A 27477-nucleotide genomic window follows, 5' to 3' on the forward strand; every position below is an offset into this window, starting at 1 on the left:
GTGTGTGGAGTTGAATATTAACTTATTGACCAAAGAAGTGTATACAGGTTGAGGCTCGAGAAACAATATATCTTGGTTTCGTCTAAAATAAATAGTATTGTTACATTTGCTCTTAATTATATTCATTCATACAGCTAAGCTAGAATATCATCAGCACTTGGCTTTCTTTTAAACATTGTAACTGGGGATTACACTTAGTGGCGTGCCAAAAAAAAAAAAAAAACCCAGTCTAAAAACCCCAAGTTAATGAATGATACAAACTTGTTGCAGTCAGCCACGATGTGCAGTCATTGGTACATGTAAGTTCATTTGTTAACACTGATGCAGGCTTCGGTATTCTTGACTTCCTGAAGAAGAAAACAATATATGAATAGCCCAAGGAAGCCTGACTTATTACAGGGCTAACTTCATCCAATCATGAGCCCAGAATATTTCTCATATATATAATAATATTAATTGATAAACTGTAATGGGTTGTCTCTAATATACTGATCCTGAGATTATTGCAATTTTTTTTAAATTATTAACTCCGAATATAACATTATCATCTTGCCTTTGGAAGATCAGCTTGATAAAAGCAGAGCAATATAAAGCACATTGGAGACGTTATCAGGCATCTTTTCAGTATTTTATTTCTTTCCAGTGTGTGTGTGTGTTTTTTAAACAACACTTTTCTGGCATTTCCACGTGTATGTTCTTTTAAATTGTGTTCAAGATATTATGCTCTAAAATAATGGATATTCATGATGTGGAAAATGCAATACTCGACTCAGAGCTTGTCTACACTATCGCCTGGGGTCGATCTAAGATACACAACGTCAGCTAGGTACTTAGATCTATTTAGTGTGGTGTCGTCACTGCGGTAAGTCGACAGCTGATGCTCTTCTGTCAACTCCACTTACGCTTCTCGTTCTGGTGGAGTACCGGAGCTGACGGGAGAGCGCTCAGCGGTTGATTTATCGCATCTATACTATATGTGATAAATCGACCCCCGCTGGATCGATCACTTCCTGCCCATCCAGCGGGTAGTGTAGACAAGCCCTCAGTAACATAAACATCAAGATAAAAGGGAAGACGAAACTGTGAGGAGCAGACCTGCATTAAACAGACATAGGCAGTCATTATACACTCTGTAGGAAAACATTATTATGAATGTTTGAAAGATTGAAAAGGATTAAAATCAGAGGGAATAATGAATTTTCAAATACATAATTATATGGGGAATCGTAAGCAGATTCATATTTATTCAATGGAAAATGTTACTATACCTCTACCCCCATATAACGCTGTCCTCAGGAGCCAAAAAATCTTACCGTGTTATAGGTGAAACAGCGTTATATCGAACTTGCTTTGATCCGCCGGAGTGCGCAACTCCGCCCTCCCCGGAGCACTGCTTTACCGCGTTATATCAGAATTCGTGTTATATCGGGGTAGAGGTGTATTATATCTTTTTAAATAGAAAGTAAGGTTGTCAATTAACTCATGTGATTAACTAAAAAAAAAAGTGATTAATCACACTTATAACAATAGAATACCAATTGAAATTTATTAAATATTTTTGGATTTTTTCTACATTCTCAATATTGATTTAGATTACAACACAGAATACAAAGTGCACAGTGCTCGCTTTATATTTATTACAAATATATGCACTTTAAAAACTAAACAAAAAAACAGTATTTTTCAATTCACCTCATACAAGTACTGAAGTGCAATCTCTTTATTGTGATGGTGTAACTTACAAATGCCGAACTTTTTTGGTTACATAACTGCACTCAAAAACAAAACAGTGTAAAACTTTAGAGCCTACAAGTCCACTCAGTCCTACTTCTTCTTCTGCCAATCGCTAAGGCAAACAAGTTTGTTTACATTGATGGGAGACACTGCTGCCTGCTTCTTATTTACAATGTCACCTGAAAGTGAGAATAGGCATTTACATGGCAGTTTTGTAGCCAGCATTGCAAGGTATTTACATGCCAGATATGCTAAACATTCGTATGTCCCTCCATGCTTCAGCCACCATTCCAGAGGACATGCTGCTGATGCTCGTTAAAAATATAATGCGTCAATTAAATTTGTGACTGTACTCCTTGGGGGGAGAATTGTATGTCTCCTGCTCTGTTTTATAGGCATTCTGTATATATTTCATGTTATAGCAGTGTTGGAGGATGACCCAGCACATGTTCGCTTTAAGAATACTTTCACAGCAGATTTGACAAAACGCAAAGAAAGTACCGATGTGAGATTTCTAAAAATAGTTAAAGCACTCGACACAAGGTTTAAGAATCTGAAGTGCCATCCAAAATCTCAGAGGGGCGAGATGTGGAGCATGCTTTTAGAAGTCTTAAGAGAGCAACACTCTGATGCAGAAACTACACAACCCAAACCACCAAAAAAGAAAATCAACCTTCTGCTGGTGGCATCTGACTCAGATAATGAAAATGCGTCAGTCCGCACTTCTTTGGATCGTTATCAAGCAGAACCCATCATCAGCATGGAAGCATGTTCTCTGGAATGGTGGTTGAAGTATGAAGGGACATATGAATCTTTAGCGCATCTAGCACATAAATATCTTGCAACAACAGCTACAACTGTGCCATGCGAACACCTGTTCTTGCTTTCAGGTGACATAAAAAAGAAGCAGGCAGGCGGCATTGTCTCCTGCAAATTGTAACCAAACTTGTTTGTCTGAGTGATTGACGAAGTCGGACTGAGTGGACTTGTAGGCTCTACAGTTTTGCATTTTTATTTTTTAATGCAGTTTTTTTGTACATAATTCTACATTTGTAAGTTCAACTTTCATGGTAAAGAGATTGTACTACAGTACTTGTATGATTTGAATAAAAAAAAAACATTTTTTTTACAGTGCACATTTCTAATAAAGTGAGCACTCTACAATTTGTATTGTGTTGTAATTGAAATTAATATTTGAAAATGTAGTAAACATCCAAAAATATTTAAAATAAATGGTATTCTATTGTTAACAGTGCGATTAATCGCAAATAATGTTTTTAATCGCACAATTAATTGCAATTAATTTTTTAATTGCTTGATAGCCCTAATAGAAAGTCTGTTTCTATATCTAAAGTAGCTAGTTTGTGCAGCGTTAGTTTTGGTTTTGGTAAAATACAGAACCTCACACTTTGAACTTAGATTATGTATAAAATGTTTCCCTCCTCTCTTACAGAAAATGCTGGAACAGGAGAGATGAGTACTCCTTTCACTAAGGCCTAGAATTGCCTGTTGAACAACAGTCCTGATCAGGCAATATACGAATGGCCCAAGGAAGCCACCAAATAGATTTTCAGGTTTTACATGACCTGCGACAAAAATTTCCAGAGGTACCTGAAGTTGTTGTGTCCAGATGCATGTTACAGGTCAGTGTCCTTTTACTACTGTATATTTATGTGTTGCCATTTATTGTAGGTATTACAAGTAACTGCCACAAGCTTTCCCTCTAATCTGCCATGGTTGGATGGAACTGTTGATAGCAGATTTTTTTCTTTTTAAATATCTGTTTATATTTTTGGCTTCCTTCTGTTTGCTTTAAAACAAGGAAAGTCTCAAATCAGTTTCCAGCTTTTTCATAGTGTATTCTCTCATGTTTCTTAAAATTGAGGAATTTAAATTTCTTCATACGTTGGCATTCATATTTTGTACTGTTTACATTGGGAATCTAAAAGTTTCCATTATAAATACTTTTATTCTCAAGGACTTATAATGTGGCTGAAAATTCATTCTAGAGTGCAACTTAATGAACACTGCAGATTGAGAGAACTAGTTTGACCATTTTTAAGTTGCAAGAAGGCAAAATTTCAACCCTACCCTTATTTTTGTGAGGTCTTAAGCTACTCGTATAAGGAGCAGGCAAAAAAATTTATTTTTCCACCTTCCACTCCCCTCTCGTCATTTTGCTGAAGTAGGAAAATTACTCCTGGGGGAATCCTGCGCTACTGCACATGTGCATAATTAATGAGCCGTGCATATTTTTAATTTTTTGCGCAGAAAAAAGCTGCCTAAATGTTGCTACAGTTCCACCTTTTGCCCACCAGTGGGTGTTGTGGCGATAGAACAAAGCAGCAGCTCCCAGCTAGCTAGGGAAGAGAGAGAGCCTCCCTTTTTCACAGTGCCTATCAGGCCAGGTCAGGAGACAGGCTATGGGGAGACAGACAGCATGGGGTGCTGTGGGGGTCAGACGAGCTCATAAGGGCTAGTAAGGGAGGACAGACTGGGCAGGGACTGAATGGGAGTGGAGGCACAGGCCACAGGGTGGAAGGTGCAGGGCCACATGGTGATGCGGGAGGAGGTGCAGAGCTACATAGGGACGGGGGAGTGGCTGGATGGGGGCACAGACACATGGGGACTGGGGAGGGAGTACAGAGCCATATGGAGACAGGAGAGGAGGTAAAGAGCCGGATGGGGGAGTAGGTGTCTGAGTGGGGGTGGAGTGACACATAGGGGGTGCAAGGACACATGGGGATAGGGGCAGATGTGCCTGACTGAATAGGAGAGTTTAGGGGTAAGTCAGGGTCTGCATGGGGGAAGCTCCCTAACAATAACTCCTCGTCCCTCCCCAAAAAACCTGTTACATAATTTTCCCACCTATATTCAACCACTCTCCAAGTTCACACCCAGGCTCCTTGCCAACAATTTACTTCCCTCTCCCTCAGCTGCTCTGTTATCCCTGACTAAACCTTTGCACTGCTTCTGAGGGGTGCGGGAAATACGGTTCTGTATTGTAGTTTAAATGAATTATTACTCAGAGTTCTGTATTAATATGCATAGTAAGGAATCTGTTTGTCAAAAAACATTTCCGGAATCTTTTTTGTTGTTTATATTGTTACAGACATACTTGCTGACAGCTATTTTGAAATAAATGATCAAAATTAATTGAAACTTGTTTGATTATATTGTGTAATTTTGACAAAATATGCAGACCTTTGCAGAATTTTAAGAAATTGTGCGCATAATTTTTAATTTTTTGTTGCAGAATTTTTAATTTTTTGGCACAGAATTCCCCCAGGAGTAGAAAATGGACCAACCCATGGAGTTGCCATATTTGCTCTCCAAATTGCATGGCACCATGCTTGTGCTTAAGACTGGCCCTGCAAAGTACTAATTTTTTTTATTTCAAATGCTATTTAGTTCTTCTAACATTTAAAAATGGTATATTGGGGTGAGGTGATACATTGGCTTAGTCACGCGCATTATATCTTCACCTTCTGGAATCTGTTTGTGATAGGTCGTACCCTAGGCAGCCGCCTCCTCATCACAAAATATGGCAATATTTGATATGGTTGATTTTTCTACTGAGGGAGAGGCCTGGAACCAGAAAATTAGGTCTGGCAGATAGATGGCAGAAGTGTGCAAGAAATAGCACCCCAGTCCCCTGCACTGCTGTTGTTCATCACCTTGCAGTTTGTTTAAAATTTATTTCCGTAGGGTAGGTCATGTGTTTGTAATATGGACAATTGCATTTCTCTAAAGATTTAAATGACGGAGTTATTTAGTTTTAAATACATAATGTAAAGTAATTAATGTTATGAGTTCCATAAATGGGGTTCTCCAGTGGGGAGTGCTAGGGTCCTCCAGTGGCTTGGGCTGCGGTGGACTCAATTTCCTGGGAAGTTGTGATTCCTTCCAAGTACAGAGAGGCAGAAAATACTCAGCAGCTGTTACTGCAGCAACAAGAGCGCTTTGGATCTGCTCTGGTAGCATAGTGACTCGGGCAGGGCTAGAAGCTCAAAATTCCCTAATGGTGGCAGCCCCAGATCTGGTGGCTGGTGGAAGGCATCTGGCTGAGCTGACTCCATAGATACACACACAGATGGAATTCTACCAGGTCAGTGACTTTCTTTGTAGTTTTTAATATGCTCTAATTTGACTAAGATAAGTGAGGCTCCAACTATTTCAATATTAGCTTTTTAAAAAAAAGGACAACTTAGTCTCACTTAAGCCAGGAAGTTCTGAATTAAGACTAATAGAGAAGTCTTAAGGTAGCACTTTCAAGTCCATATATGGTACTGGTGAGTGAATTTTATCTCTTATACACTTGGGTACAGTGGAGTTTTGAATTGTCTAAATATTATGACTATTGTATAAGTCGGATTTTTATGTTTATTTTACGTTTATTTTACCATACTTTTTCTCAAGTGGGCTGAGCTTTGGAAGATAGTTTCCCTATTTTTTTTTCCATAATAGACCTCTGACTTGGCCCTTTCCTTATTGCTCCTGACACTTCCTGAGTGTGTTAATCTGCTCTTGTAAAGAGGACCTTCTTCTTCGAGAAGGCTCTGCATATTCCCACTTATGGATATTATACTGCCTAGTGGTGCTGAATGGTAGAAACTTCTCCAAGCGCTGTCCATTAGAGCACTCTCATGCCCCCTTTCTACTCATCTCCAAAAGTTCTGAAGGCATAGCTATGTAAGGAGTGCAGCGCCCTCTACCACCTCAGTTCGTTCCAAATATTTGCCATTGATGGAAATGAACCTCTCCAGTCCTTTCAGCTGTGAAGTTCTTTCCTTAATTTTTAGTGTTAATTGTTAGTTTTCTTTCGTATTATAGAGATAAGTATAGGTTGTTAGGTAGTTAGCTCGCTCAGTTCCAGGTTATGGCAGAACTGAAGAAGTGGATTCAAGAGACTTCGTACCCTGCTATCTTCCTGGCGTTGGATGACCACTCTCCTCCTTGGTGTTCTGTCTACCAGACTTCAACAGCCGGAGCTTTCAAGAAGAGGTATAATAGTTTGCAGGTCCTTCTCCTTAAGGAGGCCCTTGAGGCTATATCCTCGGCATCTGGGCGGTCAGTTTCTGTCACTTCTTCCAGGAAGTCAAAGCAGCTAAGGGTTCTAGGAAATTGGAACCTTCATTGGGTCCAGCTATAGTTCCCACTGCTCTAGCAGTTAGGCTTTTGAAGTTTGATACTCTTTTGGCACCAGCTGTCTTAGTTCCAGAGAAGGTGACAACTGTTAGTGCCAAATCCTGCATGTCAGATTTATCAGATCCATCCAATTCTGACCGAGCTTCTAGGGTTCTGAAGTCAAAGGTTCTTTCTAGTCTCAGATTTGAGTATTTGGATCCTGTGCCGTCCAAATGTTCGGCTCCGGCCTCAACCCTTGCTCAAGTTTTAGGTCTATCTTAGGTTCCAAAGAAGACTTCACTTTGGTAGCTGATGTGCACTGTTTGGCTTCTGAGCATTCCTCATATCTGAGTGAGAAGCAAAGAGACTTGAGAAAGAGACAAGCTTCACCAATTCCAAGGTTGGCATCATCATCACCTGTAAAGGATCAGTCTGAAGAAGAGAATGAGAAGATATCAGCTCCTCTTCTTGAATAGGAGCATACTATAGACTATGATCATGGTTTATCAGCAGATGAGCATGTGGGCCTCGCTTTTCCCCTTCTGAGAATGCTCTGCAGTTTCACGGTTTAGTGGATCGCATGATATCCACTTTGAATCTGTCTTCTGTGCCTGTGAAGGAGGCATCTAATCCGCTGATTAATATTCTTGGGGTACCTCTAAGAGTATGATGTCCTTACTAATCTTTGATGCTCCAGCCTGCTAAGACTGTTTGGTCCACTCCTGCCAACCTGTATCCAAGAAGGCAGACAAATTGCATCAGATACCCTCAGAGAGGTTTTCACTTATAGTGTCTGTTGCAAGTAGCAGGTCCAGGTATGGATAGCCACATTTCATCCCAGTGATAGAAAGGGGAAGGAGATTGATTTCCTAGCGAGAAAGGTGTTCTTCTTCATGTCTTGGTATTAGGGTGACAAATTCCCAAGCTGTTATGGCCTACTATCTATTCCATCTGTGGGAAAAGTTGGCATTTGGGGGGCGTGATTTGCCAGATGACAAAAGCAGATGGGAAAATGTGATCCTAAAGAAGGGTCAAAATGTGGCAAAGATCATTCTCAGGATTTCCTTTGATGCCTCAGACTCTTCCGTTAACTGCAGAAGCCAATGCTCTACTCTGAGGAGACATGCATAGCTTCATTCCTTCTCTTTGGTTCTGGATACTAGAATTCAAGTGGAAGATCTCCTTCCCTTCAAAGGGGAGATCTTTTCAGTGAAAAGAAAGATGAATTGCAGGAGAAGTTGGAGACAAGATCGAAGGCCCATTCTTTGGACTTGGTTTCTTCTACTAGCAGGAGATCTGTTCCTTTCTGTTATCAGAGACCGTATTATCCACAGTTGTTTTTGGTTTATTTCTCATAAAATTAAAGATATCAACAGTTCTCAGCAGCCTTCATCATTCCAGAGCAAGCATAAAAAGAAGTCTTTTAAATCAAGGCCTAAATAGATTTGATATGAGGGTTGAGAGTCAAGAACCAATCAGCAAGGATCCTTCCCTTTCTCTGTTTGGAAACAGGCTAGCCCATTTTAACAGCAAATGGAGGCTTCTTGTGAGAGTATTCTACTTTCAGAAGTGCAGAAGTTGCTTCTCATATCGCTGTAGAGGAGGTATCCAAACACAAGATACTTTCTGATAGTGTCCATCACAAGTTCTTTTCCCTGGGCTCATGCACATCCCTATCTAGGGCAACACAGTCCTCCTTCCTTTCATTGAGGCCCCACCCACACACTTTACAAAGAAGGCAACCACCCTGAGGTTCCTCCCAACTGACTTGGAATCCTCTGGCTACTGCCCTGAGGCATAGACCATTGATCCTTCTGGACTTGATTGCATGCACTTAGGCACCATCTTCTGGCTTATTACAATGGCAATGTGCGGAGCCACTTGAAGAAATGAAGGTTACTTACATGTAGAGTGCTTTGAGATGGCTCTGCATGTTCATGCTTCCCACCCATCTTCCCTTCTTTCTCAGAGTCCCTTTTTGTTCTATCTCTGGTGGTGGAAGGAACTGAGGGGGTAGAGGGCATTGTGCGTCCTTTATGTAGCAGTGTCTTAAGAACATTTGGAGCCATGGGTGGGAGGGAGGCTTTTCAGAGGGCTCCAATGAGGGGTTCTTAAACTTATTTGATTGCACGCCCCTTCTTTGCTTCTGTAGTGTACACCCCCCACCACACAAGTACATATACCAATTTTAAAAAAAATCATCATGTGACTCTCACTAAATATTAAAAAGAGTAAGGCTTTGATTCAAATAAACCCAATGACCCATTGTAATAAAAGCAAAAGCAAAATTGTGATTGAGGTCTATGCTTACAATTTAAATATGCACACTGTGTCGTAGCAAAGATTAATGTACAGATGGTCATGACTTTGTATAATGCTATGCAAGCTTAACAGAAATCCGTCAAAATGCATATCACCATCTGAGGACCTCATATGTTTGGAGGAATCAGCTTTGATAGTTATTCATTTCTGTGGGTAAAAATGGTGAAATAAGTTTTGGGTTTTTTGGCTAAAGCTTCTCATTCTCCTCCCTGAATGCATTCTGCCCCCCCTAAGGGGGCTCACCCCCAAGTTTGAGAACCTCTGATCCAATGGACACTTCTTGGAAAAGTTCTGCTGTTAGGCAACACTAGGCAGTGTAATACCCCTAAATGTAAATACAGTATTTCCTCATTAACGCAGGGCCGGCTCCAGGCACCAGCCCTCCAAGCATGTGCTTGGGGCGGCGCTCCGGCCGGTCGGGGAGAGCGGGGCCGCGGCCGGGCTCGCCGCCCTCCCCCCGGCGCTCCGGCCGGGAAGAGCGGGGCTGCAGCCGGGCTCGGCGCCCTCCCCTGCCACGCTCCCCCCCCCCCCCCCCCCCCCCGGGGGGCGGCAGGCGGCTTTTTTGCCTGGGGCGGCAAAAAAGCCAGAGCCGGCCCTGCTTTAACATTGGAGTTACGTTCCTGAAAAATGTGACTTTAAGCAAAACGATGTTAAGCTAATCCAATTTCCCCATAAGAATTAATGTAAATGGTGGTTTAGGTTCCAGGGAAATTTTTTTCACCAGACAAAAAACTATATATTATATAGATATATGCACCGTATACGTTTTAAACAATTTAATACTGTTCACAGCTATGATGATTGTGAAGCTTGGTTGAGGTGGTGAAGTTAGAGGGTGGAAGAGGGAGGGATATTTCCCAGGGAATGCCTTGCTGCTAAATGATGAACTAGTACTCGACTGAGCCCTCAAGGGTTAACACATTGTTTTTAATGTAGCCTCTCACACAAGGCAGCATGAACACGAGGGAAGGGAGACAGCATAGCAGACAAAGACAGACGCACACCTTGTGTGTGGGGGAGAGAGAGAGATGCACACTGCCCCTTTTAAGTAAGCTGACCCACTCTTAAGTGCATTGTCTTTTTAAGTGGATCAGGAACTTGAGACAGCAGCTGCTGCCCCAAGCTCTCTTTGTCTCTCTCCATCCGTGTCCCCTCCTTGCTCTATATGGAGAAGGGGTAAGCTGGGTGCAGGAGCGGGGGGAGAGGGACACCCTGACATTAGCCCCCCCCTTTCTCCCCTGCACAGTAAGCAGGAGTCTCTGGGAGCAGCTCCAAGGCAGAGGGCAGGAGTAGTACATGGCAGTGGTGGGGGTGGAAGGACAGCTGAACTGCCTGGCAATTGATAGCCCACTGGGTGGCTGCAGCACAGGGAACTTAGGGGAGCGGGGAGCTGATAGGAGGGCTGCCGGTCCACCCTGGTTACAAGCCCCCACGAGCTAGCTGCAACCGGCTGCTCTTCCTGCAAGCAGTGGACAAAGCAGGCGGCTGCCAAACAATGTTAGAAGGGAGCACTGCACAACTTTAAACAAACGTTAATTGATCAGCAATGAAACAACGTTAACCGGGATGACTTTAAGTGAGGAGTTACTGTATACAGAGCAATCTTTTTTCTGGGTGTGTATATAACAAACCTTTATTTCCCTTCAATTACGAGTACTTATTCAGGCTCATTTATAAACTAACATACTTTTACCTTTACTCTCTGCTTCCCTTTTCTTCAGTCCTTCATATAGATTTACTGAGATCTAGCCTTTGGAGGGAGGTGCACATGCACAGGGGGGTGCAGGTCCAAGGGGTAGCCTTGGAGGTGAGGGTTGTGGGAAAGGAGGTTGACCAGTAGATGGGCCCTAGCCAGCCTTCTAGTGGAAATTTTCTCTGAAAAGAAATGGGCTATAGATTCTTGTTTGTTTGTTTGAAATAATCTTAGCAGTCATTTTATATTAAGCTTGTCAGAGCAGACATTCCATAGAAGCATTACAAAATCAAAAGATGAGAATTTTTTAAACTAGTCTTGATCAACTAAATTTGATCCTGGTTTCTAAGTTTCAATTGGAAAGTCCCAGAAACTAAATTATGCTTCATCTAATTTGGGTTTTCCTACAGCATGGCAAAAAATAGCTTGACTTCAGGATCCTCTTGTCCAGATCACTTTAAATTGTGTAGAAAAATTTTACTTCTGTTCCAAATCTGCCCCATCAGTTTTTAGGCCAAAATGGTTGTGTTTTTTTGTGGATTTTAGAAGAGGGGTTCAAAATTAAGCTTATATTGAAAACTCAGTTGCAACTGACAGTGGAGCAGCTAATATTGCTTCACAAAAGCACAATATAAGAAAGCTGCTGTTAAGCAGAACACTTCACTGTCAACATGTCTACTCTTTGTATATTTTATCTTGAAACTAGAAGGCTAGTTGAATGGTTAATAGGACACAGCATAAGCCTGTTTAAACTAGGGAGTTGCACACTGTTGCTTCTGTTGGCCAAATGTATTGCACACATCAGGGACTCCTTGAATCCCTACAAGCTTATGAGCTCCCCTCTATTTCAGGAACTGGTTGCAATCCCCCTCTCTTATACGCTCTGTGTGCCCTCCATTACCCACTCTGCCCTCCTGGAGCTCTGTATCCCCTATTACTTCATGCCAAGAGGTTTGTATGTGCCCCCATTCCTCCTGTCAGAAGCTCTTGTTTCCTGTCCTCTTCTCCCTCCCCCTCTCCCCCATATTGTTAATCTCCTTTCCTAGTCTTTCTCTTTCATTGTCAACATTTTAAACTCAGTTGGATATGGACAGAGCTAAAATGAGGGGTATTGTATTCATTTCTGCCATCAAACCATTCTTTGGTCTATAGACAATAAACAGCTTGTTAGAATTCAGAGTAGCAGCCGTGTTAGTCTGTATCCACAAAAAGAACAGGAGTATTTGTGGCACCTTAGAGACTAACAAATTTGAGCATAAGCTTTCGTGGGCTACTGCCGAAGAAGTGGGCCACGAAAGTTTATGCTCAAATAAATTTGTTAGTCTCTAAGGTGCCACAAGTACTCCTGTTCTTTTTGAGGTTGTTAGAAGTGTGACTTTGTACACAGATGTTGTCCCATTTCCTCTTTTTGGTTTTCATAAAAATCAATAGGGTTCTGTCTGTCGATGCTGAGAGTATCTGAAATTTTGGAATTGATTGGCTTCAGCATTCAAAAGTTATTGCATTATCCAAGCGAAAAAATGCTATCAAGTTGTGCCTATGGGCCTCGCAAGATTGGCTAGTTATTCCTGTATTATTTCCTTCTATGGCCTTCTCAGTATCCACTGTTTTCCTAGCTCCATTCAAAATTCTGCTGCTAAGATCTTTCTGGTCTGTCATTCTGTCTGTCACCTTTTTGTCCCTTTACTGGCTCTACCTTCTCCACTTAGAGTGACCAGACGTCTCGATTTTATCGGGACTGTCCCGATATTTACTTGTTTGTCCCACGTCCTGACCAATGTTCAGTCGGGATATGAATTGTCCCAATATTTTGCCCTCCAGCACACAGGCAGAGGGGGCTCATGCCCCTCCACCCCCTCCCCCATTGGGTCCCTCCCCAAATTCCCGCCCTTGCCCCGCCCCGTCACTGCCCCATTGGATCCCTCCCCAAATCCCCGCCTTGGACCCGCCGCATTCTTCTTCCTCACCCCTCCCTCCCAGGCTTGCGCTAATCAGCTGTATGGCGGCGCAAGCACTGGAGGGAGGGGGAAGAAGCAGGACGTGGCCCCTAGCTCAGGGGAGGTGGAGGCGGAGTGAAGGTAAGCTGGTGTGGGGGGGCGGTGCGTGGAGCTGCCAGTGGGTGCTCAGCCCCCCACCGATTTTTCCTATGCTCTGGCAGCTCTTGGGTTTTTTTTCCCTCCGCCGGCACACTCCCTCAACCCGCCCCTCCCCCGCGCGTCCCGATATTTCACATCTCTCCTCTGGTCACCTATCTCCACTCCATCAAGTACAAGCTTTTAGTCCTTACCTTTAAACCCTCATGTTTTAGCCTCTCCGTACTTACCCATTTCTGTATCTTAGTGTTCCCTCTACAACAACATTCTGTAGTGCGAGCTTCCATCACCCGTTTCTCTGCTTCTCCCACAGGCACCTTCATGCCTTCTTCCATGTCTCCCATTATCCCTGGAACGCCCAGCCCAAGCTAGTATGTATACTACTAACTTGTCCTCCTTCATAGCTCTCAGAAATTGCCAACTAATAATAATATACTTAGCTCTTTATATAATGTTTTTAATTGGCTCTCAAAGCGCTTTACCATAATGGCTAGATAGATGGCCATTCGGGCTCCTGTCCTGTTATCTTTATTTTATAATGTATTTTTTCACAAGACGCAAAACAGCAAGCTGTATATGCATCTGGCCTGTATAAACATTTTCTTGTTAGGGTTTCTCCCCTTACTTTTGTTGCATCTAAGATTATAAACTCTTCAGAGTAACAGTGGTCTATGACTTGGTGGGGTGCCTAACACAGAGAGGCTCTGATCCTGATTGGGCCCTCTGTCTGCTACTTAATAGAAGTAATTTGATAAAAAGCATATAGCATGAGTTAATTTGTCTTGGTGATATAGGTATTGAGAGCTGTACTTTTGAACAGTACTCTTATTATTCTAGTGCTGCATATGTTCTCCTTGATATCTGTATTTTTTCCTAGTTCGTTTATATGTATTTAGCTTTTTGGTACACCTCGTTTATTCAAAATACGTTATTTGATTATAATTACTCGTTTTGGTAGAGGTCATGGCATACTAGTCACTTGACTACAAAAGAAATATGTTTAACTGTACTTGTTTTCTTTAGATATCACTCTATGAAAATTGAATAAAATATGAGCAGGTGAAAGAGAAGATGATTATGGGTTCAGGACAGGAAACTGAATAATTTCAATAATCTTTTTTTAGTTTCTTTTAAAGAAGGTTAATTGGAAGCTCTAAGAGCCCCCAGTTAAGTCAGAAAAGTGAAGAGTGTGCATAATTTGTTTTTTAAACTGTTTAAAAAAAAAAAAAAGTTATGGGTTTCTGATTACCTCCGTTCGAGGTAATCAAACACATTTCGCTCATTTCTTTTTATATATTATTACTATTTACATTTTGTAAAAAGTCATCAGATTCAAGTTTGTGTTATTTTTATCCCAATACAAAAGGTTGTTTTAAAGCTTTTGAAAGTAGTGGACTGTTAGGGGAATTTTGGTGTAGACAGTACGAATATTTAAATATGCCACAGTAATCAGTATTTCTTCTATTTAAAGTGTTTCATCTTGTGAAATAGATTGTTCGTATGCTGCTGCTGTTCGTTCAAATTAAAATCTTATTTGAAGTATCTTTAATGTTCTCTTGTGCACTTTCCTTAATCTGCATGTTTCTTCTGTTTATAAATTTGCCATTTTATATTCAGCAGATGATATTATGTTATGGAATCAGTCTTTAAAATGTTTAGGGGAACATTTAAAATAAACATATTTTGTTTTTGTTTTTCAAGTTATTTACTCGTAATATACAGGTACTGTGAAGTCAACCCTTCTGTCAGTTTCCCCTCAGCAGAGTCTTGATCAGTGCTGAAGATTGTTCTGAAAGTGGGGAAAAATAGCAAAAGTATTCATCCAAGAAGTACCATACCATATTAGCTTTTCAAGGATCTCCCTGTCACTACTGCAGCAACAATGCAAATCTCCGCCCTTGGTGCCAGGGAGTGAGTCACAGTTCTCATAATAGTAAGCTTCACATGCAAGCCCCTCATACATACAGCAGTTGTGCTAGCCAAGAACCCAAAGCTTTTCATTTGATGCTACATAGTAATTTTTTAATAATGATGCAATGTAAGCATATGACCTTATTTTATCAATAACTTCAAATTCTGTTTTTTTATAGAATAATAATAACTTGGATGCCTGTTGTGCAGTTCTGTCTCAGGAGAGCACGAAGTATCTCTACGGTGAAGGAGACCTAGGTTTTTCGGATGATTCTGGGATTCCTGGACTACGAAATCACATGACATCTCTTAACTTGGATTTGCAGTCACAGAATGTGTATCACCATGGACGAGAAGGAAGTAGAATGAATGGAAGTAGGACTTTAACTCACAGCATTAGTGATGGACATCTTCAAGGCAGTCAGCCCAATAGCGAACTGTTTCAGCAGGAACCACAGACAGCACCAGCTCAAGTTCCACAGGGATTTAATGTCTTTGGAATGGCTAATACAGTTAGTACTTCTAATCCAGGACAACACCTGGGATTTCACATAGGCAGCAAAGGAGCATCTAGCCTCTCTCAGCAAACACCCAGATTCAACCCCATTATGGTAACTTTAGCCCCAAATATTCAGCCTGGTCGCAATACCCCTACGTCTTTGCACATACATGGTGTACCTCCACCTGTACTTAATAGTCCACAGGGAAATTCTATCTATATTAGGCCTTATATTACAACTCCAAGTGGTACAGCTCGACAGACACAGCAGCATCCAGGTTGGGTGTCTCAGTTTAATCCCATGCATCCTCAGCAAGTCTACCAGCCTTCACAACCAAGTCCCTGGACTACTCTTCCTACATCCAGTCCTCTACCACATACCTCATCACAACAGTCATCACAGCCAAACCAACAAGGCCACCAAACTTCTCATGTCTATATGCCAATCAGTTCACCCACTACTCCACAAGCACCCATGATTCATTCATCTGGTAGCTCACAATCTGCTGCCCATAGCCAATATAACATTCAGAATATCTCAACAGGACCTCGCAAAAACCAAATTGAAATCAAACTTGAACCACCACAAAGAAACAATTCTTCAAAGCTGCGTTCATCTGGTCCTCGCACTTCCACTAATCCCTCTTCCCTCAACAGCCAGACATTAAGTAGAAGTCAGCCCACTGTTTACATAGCTGCCAGTCCACCAAATACTGATGAAGTGATCACTCGCAATCAACCTAAGGTCTATATTTCAGCAAATGCCACAACAGGAGATGAGCAAATTGTGCGGAACCAACCAACACTCTTCATATCAACAAATCCTGGTGTAACTACCACCTCTAGGAATATGTCTGGTCAAGTAAGCATGGGTCCTGCATTTATTCATCACCATCCACCCAAGAGTCGAGCAGTGGGCAACAACACCACTGTAACCTCTCCTCGAGTGGTGGTCACACAGCCTAACACAAAATATACTTTTAAAATTACAGTTTCTCCAAATAAACCCCCTGCAGTTTCACCAGGGGTAGTATCCCCCACCTTTGAACCTACAAATCTTCTAAACCTTCCTGATCACTATGCAGAACCAGAGGGTATCCAGCATCTTACTGACCCTGTTTTAGCACATGTGGATAGGATCAGTGATGCACGGAAATTGAGTGTGGGATCTGATGATGCTGCCTACACACAAGGTAATATTCTTAATGTAAATTGTAGAGATTTCTACCAAGTTATCTGGCCCTTACATTTCAAAACAAGAACCACCAATCAGCCATTTTGGAATTGACCAAATAACTCCTGTTCATTGCACTCTGGAACATATTCTAAATCAGAAATATGAATTTATAATTAACACACATTTGAATCAATCCTTCCTTAACTTTGCACGGTAAAGCAGTTTTAACTTTTTACCTCACAGTAGAATAGAGGTTCTATTGTTTTGTGTTCAATTATCAATAATCACCTTCTGTTTTGTGGAGCCTTTTCTGAATTAGCAGATGAGATAGAATTCTTTACCTTACCAGACTGGAAGGGTGGTTACTTCATTTTAAGAGATTGTTTTGAAAAAGATTTCATTTTTTCAATTGATTTTAAACAAATCAAATGTTCAGACATACTAACAGGCTGTTGAACCAGATGACAGTTGACAGGCACTGTTCCCATTGAATATTGCTTTCCTTATTAGTTCATTTTGCAAATGTTATATAGAAAGTGAGGAATCCAGACTTTGGAAGCTATTTGAGTAGGAGTGAATTTTTTACCTCGCTGTTTTCTATTGTCAGACATCCATAAGGATGTTTAAAGTTCTATTACTTGTATTATTTATATAATGTTATAAACAAATATGAAAAAGAATCTAAATAGTAGTGTGGTGAAGGAAAGGGGATGAGATTACATGAAAATCAAATGAATTGTATAGTGATAAGGACTCCTCTTATAAACACATGAGAATAGCAGGATTAACATTTTATGTATTTTGTTAACAGAGAGAGGAGTAGGATTATCGTAATACAATAATATTTTGGAAATGATGCAGATTGAGTCTTCCAATACTTATTAGGATACAAAACTTCTTGAGACCCTTCAATTATTGTCAACCAATTTAGCATTAAAAGAAATTGACATAAAACTTGTTCCAAGATTACTGTAAACGTTCAGATCAACTGTTATGAGGTAACTTTAATATTGAAGTAGCTTGTGCATTCCTTGTCTAGATTAGGGGGTTCTTGAATGCTGTGGTGTTTCAATCCCATCTCCGTTAATATTTGTTAAATATGCATTAGGAGGAAAATAAATCCTGCATTTATATAATGATCATACTGTTCAAGTGCTCCGCATTTCTGGTACAGTTTTTCTTCTGTTCTGACTTCCTTGAGAGAATATTTGTGGTACCAGCTTCTGCTGCTTGCAGCTCCTACCAGACCTTGCTCTGAATTCCAAATGCCCCTGGGGCAATGATTCCTACTATGGTACTAACTGCATCTACAATCAACAGCTGATGCATCATGACCAGGCCAAGCTCCCTGTGCCCAGCGCTGCTTCAGGGCTGCTGGTTGGATAGGAACTAATTCATCCTCCAAAACTGCTGATTGATTCCTGCCTACACCGAACCCCAATTGTGTATTAAGTCCCAAAAGGGTAGGCAAGTTTTCAGAGACAATGGTGTGGGCTATGGACTTAGCATGAAGCTGCGTGTCAGGAGCTGTCTCTGCACTGACTTTATGGGGTCCCTTCCCCTCTATTTAATGGGGGCTTCTATCCTCTCAGGGGCCCTCAGCCTTCACTCATGTGTAATGCTGCTCAAGTGTTCTGTATTCAGAGGAATGCTCCAGATTTCTGGAACATATTTTCTTCCACTCAGCTACAGTAACTGCTATGCTTTTTTTAATCCTTTGCTACACTTATAAATCATTCAGAAGTTGAGGTGCATGATCATGATTTATCTGCCTGGTCCAAGCAACCAGAAGTCAAGCTGTTGTTCCTGAATTTGGGTCTCTTATGTCACAAAACAGCTTAATTCTTTAATCTTATAGGTGATGCAGGTAGCAACATCTGTCGGTAAGGTTGCCCGATACTTTTCATAATAAGACCATGTTCTTTGAGTGCTTGTTCATGTCCATTCCATGTTAGGTGTGTGCATGTCATGTGCACTGTTGCTGAAGATTTTTCCCTCGGTGGTATCTGTCAGGCCGGCTCCAACGCTCTCTGGAGCCGTGCACTCATACGAGGGATGCTGCTGGCCCCACACCCCCTCAGTTCCTTCTTACACCCGGGGTGGTTGCTGGAACAACCTTTCTTGCTTTCTTCCCAGTGGTTTTTGGATTCTATCTTTGTAAATTTTTTTGTAATTAGCATTAGTGTATATAATTAGTGTAAATAGATAGTTCCTATTGTTGAGGGACTTCTTTGCCCCACGGGACGGGTATGCCCCGGGCTTCAAGCCTTGAGACAAACCTATGCCCGTGAGTGACCTGAACTCCAGCTACTTAAAGTGCTTGGGGAAAACTCCCATGAAGGACAACTGCCAGATCTGTCGGGTCTTCAGACCCTGCACTAAAAAGGACAGAAACATTAGGCTGAAGGCTATCCCTATGGGAAGCCATCCTCAGACCAGTATGAGCCAAGCCGCTCCAATTTGGCATTAAGTACTTCAGCGTTGGTGTGAAGCACTCCCCTAGCACCGAGCACTTTCCTGCACCGTTCACACACTGGTGCCAAGAAAGAAGCACAAGAAGCAGTGAACCAACAGAGGGCACTCGCCAGTGCAGAAGAGAGACAAGTGGGGAGAAGGCAGAACAGTGAGACCTGTGCCAGGCCACTCTACCTCTCCCGAGCGCACAATGGCAACGTCAACTCTGCCTAGAGCATTAGTCCGGTGCAGGACCCTCCGAGTCCCAGAAGCCACAGCAGTGCCAGCAATCTGAAAATGCCATCAACCCTAGAGGCTTTCCAAGTGGCTAGGGACCTTTTTTCTCTGCCGGTCCCTTCAACTTCAGTGGGACACCTACCCGCTCGGGTGACCAGAAGCAGGAGGGGACAGGAGTGTCGGGCTCCTTCCTGGCACTGGGCCCCCCCAGCACCCTCTAGGGCAATGGTTCCCAAACCATGAAATGTTACAGGGGGTTTTTGAGGGGGGGAAAAATTCCCTAATGGTGGACAGAGCTGTCCCTAGGTACCCCAGGCAGCACGGGGCCAGCAGCACGGAGCCCCTGGACTTCCAAGAGCTAAGAAGATCAAAGCAAGCATATCTATCACACTGAGGAGATTTAAACTTCAAGACTCCTTATGGAAAGAGAGGTGGATATTTTTTGCTGTTTTTAAAATTAAATAGCTACTATTGTTTTTTAAATTATTATGAAGAACAAGTTTAAGCTTTTGTTGTAACGTGCGTTGTTTGCCTGGACTGCTCAAGACCTGAATGCTTGTGTAGAAGGAATTCTTTGAGTTGGCTTCTTAAATACCTTCATGCTGTTTCAGATCTGATACTCCTTGATGAAACATAGGAGCCTTGTCTTATAACCGGCTTATTCAAAGTGATACAAGCTACGAAAGTGAGATCTTGGCAGAGTGTTGCCATTTTCGTAATGTACTAAAAATACTGTAATGATAAATAATAATTAATAATATAGTGTGTAATAAGCATGTCATAAAAACAAATTTATATTTCCAAGATCACTGCTTTTATAATTTATACTCCGATAAAGGAGAAAGTCCCTAGAAATATTCATTTTAAGGAGGGGGTTCGTGAGACTTGACATTTTAGTGAAAGGGGTTCACAGGCTGTTAAACTTTGGGAACCACTGCTCTAGGGGCAAGCCTTCCCTGATCTGGCATCTTCATCACCAGTCCATTGCCGGTTCCCGGAACCCCAGCATTGTATGGAGGCAGAAGCAGGTACAAAGGTCTCTGAGATAAGACTCCCTCTGCTGAGTCCGAAGGGGAACCTTATGTGCCTCCTAAAACGCGTTCCAGTACCCAGCTTATGCACCACCAGACTTCAGTGCCAGTCCTCCTGCCAGCACCTGGTCAGTGGCCAATGCAGTGGCCTTACTGGAACCCCTGGGGTTTCCACCCAGTACCGCGTCCTCCCCTTTATTGCTCCTGCTTGGTGGTTTCCAAGAGATGGGCTACCACTCCTTCCCTCTTGGCACCAGACCTCAATGTCCAGGAGATGGCTCCAGTGGACATAGTTGAGGAAGACACCCCTCCTCCGGTACAAGCCTCCTCCTCATCCACCCCAGACAAGGGGGTTGTGGGACCCAGTAATGTGCTTCGTCACAATAACTTCAGAGTCCATCAGAACCTTCTTAAGCAGGTCATTGCAAACCTGGGTCTGGAAATTGAGGAGCTCAGAGACATCACACAGTCTTAGTAATATCCTGGCTGCTGCCGCTCCCTCCAAGGTGACCTTGCCCATTAATGAGGCGGTGATGGGACCTGTGGCGAACCCTTCTTCTCTGCCCCCTCTCCCCCCACTTCAAATAGGGCAGAGAAGTAGTATTGTGTGTCAGCAGGCAGGTTCAAATACCTGTACTCGCATGCCCCTGGTGGGCTGCCGAAAATGAAAAGGATAGGCAGGGGCAGTCGAGCGCTACCCCTAAGCAAAAAGACACCAAGAGACTAGACCGTTTCAGAAGAAAGGTTTATTCGACAGGTAGCCTTCAACCACATGTCTCCAACCAGCAAGCTCCGCTGAGAAAATAGGATTTTAATCTGTGGGACTCCTTGGCTAAAGTTAAAGACTCCCTGCCCCAAGATTCAAGGCAGGAGTTCACTGCCGTCTTGGAGGAGGGTAAGACCAGGACCTCACTCCAGGCGGCTCTGGACGCTGCCAGCTTGGCAGCCAGGACAATGGCCTCCACTGACACCATGAGGCGTTCTTGGTTCCAGTCCTCTGGCCTTCGTCACGAGGTCCAACAGTCTATCCAACACTTCCCCTTCAAAGGCTCCTCTCTGTTCTCGGACCAGATGGACATGTGACTTCACGGGCTGAAGGATTCGAGGGCCACCCTATGATCCTTTGGCCATTACGCTCTGTCAGCTTCTAAGAAACACTTCAGGCCAGCAGCCTTCTCAGTTCTCTGCGCCTCTGAAACAGGAGCCCTACAGAAGAAAAAGGAGAGGTTATAAACGGCACCAGCCACTCCCATCCACTTCAGCCTCCCAGTTGGGGTCTGAGATACTCCGGCAGGCCAAGCAGGCTTTTAAATGTGCACCCAAAGGCTCTGTATCAGTCACTGTTTCAGATCCGGTGCTCCTTTTATTTTTGGACTGTCTGTAACTCTTCAGGCCAGCACGGTCATACATAACATTGGGTCCTGAGTGCAGTGACGGTTGGATATAACCTTCAATTTATTATCCATCTCCGTCCCTCTTCAGGGACCCTTCTTACAAGCAACTCCTTGTCCAGGAGATGCAATCCCTCGTACATATGAGGGCTGTGTAGGAGGTTCCTCAAGACTTGAGAGAGAAAGTGTTTTACTCCTGGTATTTCCTAACCCCAAAGACTAAAGGGGGCCTCTGACTGATCTTGGACCTGTGTCGCCTCAACAAATATCTCAAGAAGCTGAGGTTCCGTAGGGTCTCCCTTGCCTCTATCATTCCCTCTCTGGATCCAGGAGACTTGTATGCTGCCCTTGACTTAAATGACACATACTTTCACATTTCTGTCTTCCTTGGCCATAGAAGATTTCTCAGGTTTATAGTGGGTCAGCACCACTACTAATTCATCACTCTTCCCTTTGGCCTATTGGCGACCCCCTGGGTTTTCACAAAGGGTACAGTGGTCGTAGCAGCCTTCCTCAAGTGGCAAGGTGAACAAGTCTACCCGTACCTCGATGACTGGCTAATCAAAGGCCGGTCACAGTCTCAAGTACAGAACACATTAGCATGGTCCGAGCCACCTTCCAAGCACTGGGCCTGCTGATAAACTAGCAGAAGTCAACTCTTGTCCCAGTTCAGAGAATAGAATTTATTGGGGCAGAGCTTGACTCAATCCAGGTCAGGGCCTTCCTGCAGAGGCCCAATTCTAGACCATGTTGGACCTGATGTCCAATGTCATGGTCCACCTAATCACAACAGCTCAGGTTTGCCTCCGATTACTGGGGCACATGGTGACATATACTTATATGGTTCAGCATGCAAGGCTGTGCCTCAGGCCTCTCCAGCTGTGGCTAGTGTCAGTTTACTCCCTGAGCAGACACTACTTGGACTCAGTACTTATGGTTCCTCCTCTGGTCCTTGCCTCCCTGGACTGGTGGAAAGACCCGAGATCGGTAATGATGGGGATGTCCTTTGTTACCCCCTCAACCATCAGTTGTCTTAGACTCAGGCATGTCAGACCTAGGGTGGGGAGCCCACCTCAACTGCTTCAGGACTCAAGGCTTCTGGTCCCAAGAAGAACTCTCCCTGCACATAAATGTCAGGAAGCTCAGGGCTGTATGCTTAGCATGTCAAGTGTTTCTTCCCCAAATCTCAGGCAAGGTGTTGCAGGTCCTGACAGACAGTACTGCAGCCATATTTTACATTAACAAACAGGGAGGGGCTAGATCTTTGGCTTTATATCAGGAGGCCATCCGTCTGTGGGACTTCTGCGCAAAGCACTCCATTCATCTCAAGGCGTCACATCTCCTGGGAGCCTGGAATGTACTGCTGGATCACCTCAGCAGTTCTTTTTCCTCTCACCATGAGTGCTCCCTTCACCCAGAGGTCACAAGATTCATCTTCCAAAGGTGGGGGCCTCCCCAGGTGGACCTGTTCACTACCAGGCAGAACAGGAAATGCCATCAGTTTTGTTCACTGCGTGGACACAGTCCAGGCTCCATTTCCGATGCTTTCCTGCTCCCGTGGACAGATCTGCTAGTTTTCACCTTTTCCCCCAATCTCCTTGGTTTACACAGTCCTAAAATCAAACGGGACAAAGTGAGAATTATTCTGATAGCCCTGGCTTGGCTCAGCATGCTTCTGGATCTCTTGGTGACAACCGCACTCTTGCTCCCATTCCGTCCAGACCTGATTTCACAAGATCACTTGCAAAGCTCGTTGCTTCGCCCAAGCCAAGCCTCCCTGCACGTAACTGCATGGATACTGTATGGCTGAACCCTGAAGGACAGGCTTGCTTGGAACAGGTTTGGCAGATCTTGCTAGGCAATAGAAAGCCTTCCACCAGGACTACCTACTTGGCCAAGTGGAAGCGTTTCTCTTTTTGGGCTTCTGAATATGCTCTATCTCCGTCTCTTTCTTCTCTTCAGTCTATCTCAGACTATTTGCTCCACTTAAAGCATCAGGCTCTAGCTCTCTCATCTATTAAAGTGCACTTAGCAGCCATCTCAGCCTTCCACCCTCCAGTGAAAGGCAGGTCAGTGTTCTCAAGGGGCTGGAAAGACTATCCTCAGGTCCGCGAGCCCCCATTTCCCTCCAGGGGACTTAAACCTGGTTCTGTCAAAGCTCACGGGTCCCTCCTTGAGGCGTTAGTATTGTGCATCCTGGTACTTCTCTCTTGCAAATCACCTTCCTGGCACCTCAGCCAGAGAGTCTCTGAAATCAAGGCCCTTATGTCAGAACAGCCCTACACAGTGTTCTTCAAGGACAAGGTCCAACTGTATCCCATCCGGCCTTCCTACCAGAGGTTGTGTCACAATTCCATAACAACCAGGCCATTTTCCTACCAGTCGTCTTCCTGAAACCTCTCAAGAACTCTGAGGAATGACAGCTTCACTCATTGGATTTTAGATATGCCCTCCTCACCTTTTATATTGAGAGGAATAAACCCTTCTGCAAATCCACGCAACTCTTCATTGCAATACCAGAAAGGATGAGAGGGCTACTTGTATCAGCCCAGAGGATCTCGTCCTGGATAACCGCCTGCATCTGGATTTGCTACAAGCAGGTGAATGATTCCACCTCTAGTCATCTTAACTGCTCACTCCACAAGAGCCCAGGCATTGTCAGCAGCATTCCTTGTGCCGGTCCTAATTCAGGACATCTGCAGAGCTGTGACCTGGTTGTCGGTACATACCTTCGCATCCCACTATGCTATCAACCAACAGGTCTAAGATGACCCACTTTTGACAGAGCAGTGCTACAGTCAGCATGGCCATGAACTTCAAGCCCATCTCCCCGAGGTACTGCTTGTGAATCACCTAGCATGGAACGGACATGAGCAAGCACTCGAAGAATTTAAAATTTTACGAACCTTCTGTAACTACTGTTCTGCAAGATGTGTTGCTCATGACCTACCCTCCTGCCCCGCTGTCGGAGTCAACTGGCCAGCTGGAACTGAGGGTGTGGGGCCGATGATGTTCCTTATATCCATGCATAAGCACGCGGCTCCAGAGAGCGCTACAGCCAGCCTGACAGATGCTACTGAGGGAAAATTCTCCGGCAATGGTGCTCACAGCACACATACACCTAATATGGAATGGACATGAGTAACACATCTTGAAGAACAACAGTTACAAAAGGTTAGTAACCAGTTTTTTTTCACTTGGTTATAATTTTGCCAAACTTTATTCATTTGGGCTGAAATTTTCCATGCCAGGTATCTGCCTCAGGTTGAATATTTTTTGAGAAACTTCACTCAAAATGGCTCAGTTGTGTCTCAGAATAAGGTTTGGGGAAAATAGTTTTGTCCATATTAAAAAAAAATTCCTACAGCAGTTCTATTGAGCAGTTCTAGCACCTCCATGCATTGGCCCAGGGACTTGAAATTTGAGACTAAGGTTGGCGTAGTGTCAGGGATGTACCTTTTACTGTCCCTGTGAAAATTTAGCCATGCTTATGAGTTTCTGAAAACCTCAGTAGTTACATTATCAGTAGAGACTTGTTAGAGCTTTGCAGCTAAATTCTCTAAAGATTGTCTGTACTTGGCACAGTCCAGTCCTGGGCTACAGAATCTGAGTAGAACTCTCGCTGCGGTTGCTCTTCCCGGTAGCCAGGGCCTGTTGTGGTGCTGGGAACAGGGGGACTGTCCTGTGTTCTCAGTGCTCCCCCTGCAAGAGGAGGAGGGAGCTGACTGGTTGGAATGCAGAGGGGTGAGGAGCTGAGCCTGAGAAATGGCAAGGGTGAGGACTGGAACAAAGGGCCCTGGGACTTGTGGGTAAACTGTGGCAAGACACTGAGGTTATGGGGAACTGGGACAAGTTGCTGAGGCAGCTGGTGGACTGGGATGAGGATGGGCTGGAGGGCAGAAGGGGTCGGGCTTGTCGGAGAACAGGCATGATGATCTGTGCCCACTAGAACACACTGTACCCATAGAATCTGGAACAGAGCCGAGGATTTCTGAGTTTCACCATTCCTCTAATGGCAGCAAATATCTGATACCTACTTGCAAAGTGTGTGCCTTCTCTGCTTCTAGTGATTCATCCACATAGAGGTCGTCAACCTACTATTGTCAGTTACTTCCCTAAGCTCAATGTTAAAGATCTGTGCTGTGGTTATAAGGGTTCTCAACTCTACTGGTGATCCATGGGAAAGTCAGTATGGTTCCACACATAGGAATTTTTTTCAGATTTCTTTTTTAGAAACCTCTGAAATTGCACACAAAAAACATGTTTGGTTGCTAAATGAAGCATTCAGAAGTTAGGAAATTACAGAAATAAGGTTGTCTGTGCAATCTTAATTTGGACTCCGTGTGCTCTTGCATTATGATAGTTTTTAATTACATGATCACCTACTATTTCTTCTACAGGACCCCATCTCATTCGGTGCTCAGGATGGAGCATGCTCTGAGAATGAATCAGGGTTGTGTAGTAAATGAGGCTGTTGTCTGTAAGTCCTCTTTGTCTCATTTGTTGCCAAAGATGGAAGATATATAGTGAATGAGGCACAACACTGCAGGAAGAAAAAGGGTTGTCTTATGCTACGGCTAAGGCATGCTACCCTGGAGAACTGAATTCTATCCCTATCTCTGCCACAAATTTCCTATGGAATATTGGAAAAGTCATCTAAACGAAACTTTTCAGAGGTGATCACTAATTGTGTGCTCATCATTTTCTGGATGTCCAACTTGAGACCTTGTGGTTTGATTTGTGGATGTGCTGAGCGCTCACATCTACAACTGAAGTCAATACGAGTTGTGCTCTGAACACATGAAGTGCTATAAAATGCTAAATTCTCTGAAAAATTAGGCCATAGACATCTCAGGTTGGACACTCAGGAGTAGTGTACGCTTCTGACAATCTGTGTATTTATTTCCCCATCCGTACAATGGCAATTCTAATACATTATCTTACAGGGGTATTATGAAGGAAAATTCATTAATGGTTGTCACATACTATAGTGATGAGTGCCATAGAAAAAGGAGTGAAGAAATTAATAAATGTGTGTTCAGAGCAGGGTTTGAATTGTGTACAGTTAATAAGGTGTTGGGCCGTATGTTGAACAGTGACGATAAAAGCACCTCATTCAGTGAGCATCGTCTACCCAGTGTACTGAGTGAGGAAGGAGTCCTGTAAAAAAGATAGTATGTGATCATGTAAGTTAAAGACCGTACCATAGTGCGTACGCACAAGGGGGCCTAATGAAAGTTGCTTTTCCTAACTGTTGAGTGCTTCATTTGAGTTTGTAATATACTTGTTTATGTAATTTAGAAAAAAAATGAATACAATGTAGTTACATTTGTGTTCCTCTTCAGCAACAAAAGTGTGTATATATATATATATGTATAATATTAACTATGTTCATGGATGCAGGTTGCATTAGTATTTGCTGCCAATGGTTTCCTTTATGTAAATAGATGAATTGGGAGATTTTTTTAATAGCTTGAGATTTTTGCACAATTAAGTTTTACTTTTTCTATTTATTTTTTTAAAAAATCCCATAGTGCTAGTTGAAAACCATATCCAGTCTGAGTGTGATCATAAAAACCTAAGGAGGTAAAATCATATTTCAAAGGCATGATGTATTTGTGAATATGACCTGTTGACATTAGTCATTAAATACCTGTTGATGCAAATATTTGCAGTTTAATTAATAGATTTTAAATTTACAGAGACAAAGAAGGCTGTTTCCTACTTCTCAACATTTTCAACACCTACTGGCACGAAAGTGTTATAAATCTGTACAGTTCTCCTTTACCCCAAATAGAACAGTTAAAT

General features: G+C 43.1%; 1 protein-coding gene across 11 annotated transcripts in view; it reads left to right on the forward strand.

Moving 5' to 3' along the window:
• TAB2 (TGF-beta activated kinase 1 (MAP3K7) binding protein 2) overlaps positions 1-27477 on the forward strand; it is a 122793-nt gene that overhangs the window by 72774 nt on the left and 22542 nt on the right. For 7 of the 11 annotated variants that reach the window (XM_065590327.1, XM_042848236.2, XM_042848230.2 and 4 more), the window contains 3 exons: positions 3188-3377; positions 13283-13340; positions 15060-16572. In XM_065590327.1, the coding sequence (XP_065446399.1) occupies positions 3316-3377; positions 13283-13340; positions 15060-16572 (1633 nt within the window). In that variant the 5' untranslated portion in view covers positions 3188-3315. Of the gene's footprint in view, positions 1-3187; positions 3378-13282; positions 13341-14670; positions 14903-15059; positions 16573-27477 lie in introns of all 11 variants that reach the window. The other 4 variants (XM_065590329.1, XM_005280435.4, XM_065590328.1 and 1 more) reach the window with 2 other exon arrangements.

The sequence above is a fragment of the Chrysemys picta genome, chromosome 3, assembly GCF_011386835.1.
Source record: "Chrysemys picta bellii isolate R12L10 chromosome 3, ASM1138683v2, whole genome shotgun sequence".
NCBI classification, from domain to species: Eukaryota; Metazoa; Chordata; order Testudines; family Emydidae; genus Chrysemys; species Chrysemys picta.